This window comes from Salmo salar, chromosome 01, assembly GCF_965601325.2.
Source record: "Salmo salar chromosome 01, fSalSal1, whole genome shotgun sequence".
NCBI classification, from domain to species: domain Eukaryota; kingdom Metazoa; phylum Chordata; class Actinopteri; order Salmoniformes; family Salmonidae; genus Salmo; species Salmo salar.
The window spans coordinates 75,000,291-75,008,043 of record NC_138291.1 but is presented as its reverse complement, the minus strand read 5'-3'; the positions used below and the strand labels follow the sequence as shown (position 1 = coordinate 75,008,043).

The window sequence follows — 7,753 nt, the reverse complement described above, 5'->3', positions numbered from 1 at the left end:
ACACATTATGGAACAGCGGGAACTGTGAAGAGGCACACACAAAGGTAGCGACGCACACAAGCGCAAGCATACACACTCCACACACACGTATATTGTTGTATGGTGTGTATTATACATTTTGTATTGTAGATATGTAGTGGTGTAATAATGTTATATGATGTACTGTTTTATATTTTGTTTTATATGTAATGTAAGTGCCTTAATGTGTTTGGACCCCAGGAAGCGTAACTGCTGCCTTGGCAACAGCTTATGGGGATCCCTAATAAATACAAATACAAATACAAACTCAAAAATTGCGCTCTTTGTTTTGTCTACTACCGTCCATTTCCATGAATCATGTGAATAGAAATACTTACGTCGTTCAATAATAAACAAAATGATACATAAACATATACTGTATAATACTGTGGTGGGCTACTTTTGGAAAAAGGGCATCAGGGCATGATTGTGTAGCTGCAAGATGAATAAAATGTCATCAATTAATACATTTGTAATGAACAAACATGTTATTCATACTGTATTGCATACATTCATGTGTTTTGCTAAAATTACATGGGCATTTATTTGATTGAGTGACACTCTGTAGTCATATACACTTGAAAGAAATAATACATAAAAAAATACAAAAACGACACGTTCTATTTCCCTATGTGGTCTCTCAAATAATTTGAATGTACTTTTATTCAGGCAAGTATTCAAGTCGCACGGCTTGCATTCAGGCGTTTGGTTGGCCGGCATCTGGTCCTTCCTCCTTTTCCTCGTCCCTGAGAGGCTGATGTCAAGATGGTGAGTCTTGTGGCATAAAATGTAGAATTAAATCTTTTGTTTATCTTTACCATCCTCTCATCGTTATTAAAATCACGAAGTTCAAATACATGTATAAGCCATTCCTGTAGGAATATTAGAATATTGAAATGGTAAAAGTAGTTTTTAGTCTTTTATGAACTGATGAATTTCGGTGGCCTAGCCAAGCGCCCGGCTGTTGGACCTGTTCAGTTGTACAAACCATTCAGTAATACTTTTGTAACACATGGCTTCTTATTTTCCACGACTACGTGTTGGCGGCGACATTGTGGTTTTGTCCAGTCTTGTCTAATACTATTATTTGGGTAGCACAGGCAATATGGCTAGCTACATGCTAAGGTATGTGCTAGCAAGGTGTCCTCGACTGCTGTGGCTAGTGAGCCTCCCTGGCACAGTATGTCACTTGTAAAGTGGTATTAGGATTCTGGTAACTAGCTAGTTCCGACAAGATGACTAACGCTAAGTTACCACAAATGCATGATCTTTGTCATGTTCCTTGTAGTCAACCTGTCCAGAAGTGCTCCGGTGTTTGAAGTGGTTCGTTTACATGATTTGAGTAGATGGAAGCTAACTTAGCTAGTTAACTTGCCTTGGTTGGCTACAGTAGATAGCCAGGATGTTAGTTATTGATGCAGTAACCTGTCGCTATGATTTGGTTTAGGACTGTCCTCAAAAGTATATCTTGGACTTGTCACTCGTATCTATCTAGCTGCTAAATCCAAGTAATGTAGTTTGCTAGCTACCTCTTGTTGCATGGCATGATACGTTTGATGACATGACGGTGGTAGGCCTGATCAATGATGAGAAAGCCTATAGGGAAGATGCCAGGAGAACAACCGCTCCCTCAACATCAGCTAGACACTAGCTGAGAGTAGACTACAGGAAATGGAGGGCCAAACATACCCCCATTCATATCGACTGGGCTGTAGTGCAGCGGGTCGAGAGCTTTAAGTTCCTCTGTGTCCACATCACTAAGGATCTATCATGGTCCACATACCAAGACAGTTGTAAAGAGGGCACGACAAAGCCTCTTCCTGCTCAGGAGGCTGAAAGGAATTGGCATGGGCCCTCAGATCCTCAAAGTTATACAGCTGCACTATTGAGAGCATCTTGACTGGCTACATCAGCGCTTGGTATGGCAACTGCTTGGCATCCTACTACAAGGCGCTGCAGAGGGTAGTGCATGCAGCCCAGTACATCAGTGGCGGAACTCATCCAGGACCTCTATACCAGGCTGTGTCAGAACAAGGCCCTAAAAATTGTCACTCCAGCCACTCAAGTAATAGACTGTTCTCTGGTATCGCATGGCAAGTGGTGCTGATGCACCAAGTCTGGAACTAACAGGACCCTGAACAGCTTCTAACCTTAAGCCATAAGACTGCTAATAGTTAGTCCGGGTAACTATTTGGTAAACTATTTAACTATCTGCATTGACCCTTTTTGCACTAACTTTTTTGCCTTGTCACATGCGCTGTTTATCTATCCTTTTGCCTAGTCACTTAATTCCTAGTTATATGTACATATCTACCTCGTACCCCTGCACATCAACCCGGTGCTGGTATCGTGTATATAGCCACATTATTGTTACGAATTGTTTTTACCTTTTTATTACGTTTACATTTTTTCCTCTTTCTCTGCATTGTTGTGAAGGGCCCATAATTAAGCATTTCACTGTTAGAGTAACAGTTGATTTGTAATCTGATGTGTAATTGTAATGCAACAAGTAACTTTTCATAATGGCCTGCTAACTAACTTGCTACCTGACAAAGCCAATGTCTTGTTTCAATACTTGTGTTGATGTATACTACGTGTCTTGCTACGTGTGTGTATAGTATCTAGATGTGTGTAGGGTCCCTAAACTCTGTTCCCCCATCTACTTTCAGAACGACACAGTGACAGTCAGAACCCGAAAGTTCATGACAAACCGGCTGCTTCAGAGGAAGCAAATGGTAAGCCAAAATGTTTCTTTCCTACCACTGTATACCACCAAAACAAAACATCTCTTCATACTGAGTGTTCAGCTGACCGCTATCAGTAGATCAAAAGACCGTCATGATCTGCCCTGATGGTCTATTGATTAAATGATCTGTTAAATGTTAGGAAGCATCAAGATCACTTGTGTGCTAGTTTTCTAGTGCTGCATGGTCATAAACTTTTGTCCATTGTCTCCGCTTCCAGGTTGTCGATGTCCTCCATCCGGGCAAAGCCACAGTCCCCAAGACTGAGATCCGGGAGAAGCTGGCCAAAATGTACAAGACCACCCCTGATGTGGTGTTCGTCTTTGGCTTCAGGACCCAGTTTGGTGGCGGCAAGACGACGGGCTTCGCCATGGTCTACGACTCTCTCGACTACGCTAAGAAAAACGAGCCCAAGCACAGACTGGCCAGGGTGAGTGGATGCTGGAAAAATGGAAACAAGTGGGCCTTTGTTTGTGGAATGCACCAATTGAATGGATATAGCAGTTTTTAGGCAATATTTTCTATTTGTATGACACCAAGTCTGTACATAGTTTCTATGAGTCCCATCATTATCAAGTATTGTCTGCCAGTGATGCTGACTAATGGAAAGATAACCCACACACAGTGGACGCAGTGCTGTTTGGTTAAAATGTTTGGTTTTCTGTTCTCACAGCACGGTCTCTATGAGAAGAAGAAGTCCTCCAGAAAACAGCGCAAGGAACGCAAGAACAGAATGAAGAAAGTACGAGGCACCAAGAAAGCCAGTGTGGGCGCTGCTGGCAAAAAGGTAATGTGGCCATTCTCCCTATGGTACATTATTCTTGTTCAAGGATGGATGCATTTCAATAGTCACATTTTTACAATAGCTCCTTTTATTCTCCTTCATCTGCACTGTAAATCAGCAGAGTTGGTGAATGCATAATGCTAGATGGCTGCTTTCACCCAAGCGAATTTCACATCAGTTCAGATGGAGGGAAGAGGGAATTTCTTGAGACTATTGAAACGCACCCCAAGTTTCACTTATTTCGTATTAATCATTAATTACATGTGTATCTTTCCTTCTTCCCAAGTCTGTTAGTACTTTCTTTATTTATACGTTCTTACTGTTTTAATATGCATTGTCATCTTCTCTTATCTACTGTTCTTCGGGAATGTAGAAGGTAAATGTTGTTTTCATCAGTAGACTAACTGCTGTGTGCAGATACTACTACTTAGGGGTGATGTTCCTAGCTAACTCCTGTTAGACTTCATCCCCATCTTCCCATTATATAACCTAAAAAGCTACGGTGCCTTTTTACATGTGGATTTATCTAACATCCACATTGGGTTTCAGTTCAGTCACCTACCAGTTAATACTTAGCTGCTCATTCTAACTCATGACACTAATGTTGGCGAGTGTGAACTGAGCACTAATAGTGGTTTAGATCCCAGGTTGAACCGTATAGTGTGGTCCTAAGACTCAACAGTAGGTTGCCTAGTGGATCTCTGAAAGACTAGGAACTAGAGCAGTTTCTCAATTCATTCCTTAAGGACCCCAATGCAGTACACATTTTTGTTTTATCCCAGTACAAACACGCATAATTCAACTAATCAAGTCTCAGTGCTGGGCTAAAACACACATGTGCATCCCCCAGGGATCCTGCAGGAATGTATTGAGGGACGTATCTAGAAGCTGCATTTGTGTGCATTTATTGACATGTCCGCATCTGGCGCTCAGCATTTAGCTTTGATTTTGTATTCTTTTCCTTGGTGGAATTGGCCCCAACTGAATGAAATTCATCTATAGGCTCAAATCTTATGCCATTCAGAGATCTACAATAGGAGTGTGAATTATTTGAAGTAAAAGAGTTTAACATTACTTTCTTCATCCTTTTGCCTTTTATTTTGCCTCCCATGGATTTTTTTTTACAGAAATGAGGTGTCTGTTACAGGTATAAAGAAAACAGGGCATGGTGTGTTATATTGTGTTGAATTGCACATTGAATCTTATCTCTTGGTACCTCACCTGTAGAGATCTCACCTGTAGTCTTCCAACAACCTTATCTACAAGCACGCATCCTTACTACTTCAACCCATCTTCCATCCCCCTTTTCCCCCAAACTCCTAAACCTACCCTGGCTGGTGGTACTTATTCTCTGACAAATATTATAATATCAACTAACGTCATATCAACAAAAAAAAACGATTTAATTGCTTCTAAACGATTACCATTCTTATTCTCCTATTAAACTCTTTTATTATGACTATGTATTGATCAAACGCTCAGTACAGTTATGCTAACATGCGTTATGAGCGGTGACCTTTGGTGGTTGTTTATTAAAGCATGTCTAAGATGATAATAATTTATAGCCCACTGTCTCGATGTGAGACAACTGAACCACGTGCCTAGTCATACGACTTTTCTCTGAAATGTTAAAGTTCCTAGTTTCATTTAATACAATATACAGTTGAAGTTTATATTCACTTAGGTTGGCGTCATTAAAATGTGTTTTTCAACCCCTCCACAAATTTCTTGTTAACAAACTATAGTTTTGGCAAGTCGGTTAGGACATCTACTTTGTGTATGACACAAGTCATTTTTCCAACAATTGTTTACAGACAGATTATTTCACTTATAATTCACAGTATCAAAATTCCAGTGGGTCAGAAGTTTACATACACTAAGTTGACTGTGCCTTTAAAAAGCTTGGAAAATTCCAGAAAATGATGTCATGGCTTTAGGAGCTTCTGATAAGCTAATTGACATCATTTGAGTCAATTGGAGGTGTACCTGTGAATGTATTTCAAGGCTTACCTTCAAACTCAGTGCCTCTTTGCTTGACATCATGGGAACATCTAAAGAAATCAGCCAAGACAGAAAAAAAATTGTAGACCTCCACAAGTCAGGTTCATCCTTGGGAGCAATTTCCAAATGCCTGAAAGTACCACGTTCATCTGTACAAACAATTATACGCAAGTATAAACACCGTGGGACCATGCAGCCGTCATACCACTGACAAAGGAGACGCGTTCTGTTTCCTAGAGATGAACGTACTTTGGTGCGAAAAGTGCAAATCAATCCCAGAACAACAGCAAAGGACCTTGTGAAGATGCTGGAGGAAACGGGTACAAAAGTATCTATATCCACAGTAAAACGAGTCCTATATCGACATAACCTGAAAGGCAGCTCAGCAAGGAAGAAGCCACTGCACCAAAACAGGCATAAAAAAGCCTGACTACGGTTTGCAACTGCACATGGGGATAAAGATTGTACTTTTGGGAGAAATGGTCTGATGAAACAAAAATGAGCTGTTTGGCCATAATGACCATCGTTATGTTTGGAGGAAAAAGGGAGGCTTGCAAGCCGAAGAACATCATCCCAACCGTGAAGCACGGGGGTGGCAGCATCGTGTTGTGGGGGTGCTTTGCTGCATGAGGGACTGGTGCACTTCACAAAATAGATGGCATCATGAGAAGGAAAATAATGTGGATATATTGAAGCAACATCTCAAGACATCAGTCAGGAAGTTAAAGCTTGGTCTCAAATGGGTCTTCCAAATGGACAATGACCCCAAGCATACTTCCAAAGTTGTGGCAAAATGGCTTAAGGACAACAAAGCCAAGGTACTGGAGTGGCCATCACAAAGCCCTGACATCAATCCTATAGAAAATTTGTGGGCAAAACTGAAAAAGTGTGTGCGAGCAAGGAAGTCTATAAAACTTGCCTCAGTTCCACCAGCTCTGTCAGGGGGAATGGGCTAAAATTCACCCAATTTATTCTGGGAAGCTTGTGGAAGGCTACCTGAAACGTTTGACCCAAGTTAAACAATTTAAAGGCAATGCTACCAAATACTAATTGAGTGTATGTAAACTTCTGACCCACTGGAAATGTGATGAAATAAATAAAAGTGAAAATAAATCACACTCTACTATTTATTCTGACATTTCACATTCTTAAAATAAAGTGCTGATCCTAACTGACCCAAGACAGGGAATTTTTACTAGGATTAAATGTCAGGAATTGTGAGAAGTTTAAATGTATTTGGCTAAGGTGTATGTAAACTTCCAACTTCAACTGTACTTTGCTATATACTTCAATATTATTTTATACTCTACTGCCCAATAAATTCTTCACTGAGCTGAAAAATGTCAGTTAACTGCAATATGACAGTTTTTCATTTGGATGCATTTACATATTTTTTTTTTGAAATATGTAGGTTGAGCTTCGTCTCTAGCAAATGCATCTGTTCCCAATTTCAATACTATTACCCTTCGGACCCTCAGCCCAATTACCCCTCTTCCTCTAGTTGAGTTGTGCCCCCCCCCCCCAGTAGAGTTGTTGTAAGTGGAGATTGTGAATTTCTGTTTTGCAGGTGAACTAACTTCTCTTCCTCTGTTTCCCTACAGTGAGCCCGGAGAATCAGGGATGTTCCTCGTGCTCAAGATGTTCTTGTATATTGTCATCGAATAAAAAAACTTTGGGAAAAAAAGTCTGAAACTGTCCTGTTTTTGTAATTTCCTCAACATGTCCTGGATTTTAAAAAGCATGTATATTTGACATGTTTATCTGTACACTATTACATTTGCAGTGTGCTTGAATATGGTTATGTTCAAAGTCGTTTTTGGGATATAGGTAGTCTGGCGCATACCTCATACCAAAGTCTTAAGTCCTCCTGACTTCAGTCTGGAAAGGCTATTTTGATGCAGTTGGCATGATGCGTCGATAATGACGCGGTGGCTCTGCTTTTACTGGTTGGTTCTCTAGTCTCAGCAAACAGCCACGCGCCGCCCCTTGCATTACACAACTTGGTTTTTCAAATCCCCCAAGAAAAACATTTGAGAACCAATCAATACATCCCCTTAATTTGAGCGAATCTTCCATTAAAGGCCTCCTGACCAGACGTCTCTATTGTTGACTGGCTATATTCTCCTTTAAAAATGTTGAATGGTGTTACCCAATACATTACATGGTGAATTACTGAGGTGGGTTGTGTTTAGCCTGTGGTGACAGT

The 7,753-nt window shown here is 40.6% G+C and overlaps 1 protein-coding gene across 1 annotated transcript; it reads left to right on the top strand.

Moving 5' to 3' along the window:
* The first annotated feature begins 687 nt into the window (after positions 1–687).
* LOC106608423 (small ribosomal subunit protein eS24) lies at positions 688–7,231 on the top strand. The gene is made up of 5 exons (XM_014206362.3): positions 688–786; positions 2,688–2,753; positions 2,983–3,192; positions 3,436–3,549; positions 7,149–7,231. Exons 1-5 carry the CDS (start codon positions 784–786, stop codon positions 7,149–7,151), a joined length of 396 nt encoding a protein of 131 aa, XP_014061837.1. The 5' UTR covers positions 688–783; the 3' UTR covers positions 7,152–7,231.
* Positions 7,232–7,753: the final 522 nt, after the last annotated feature.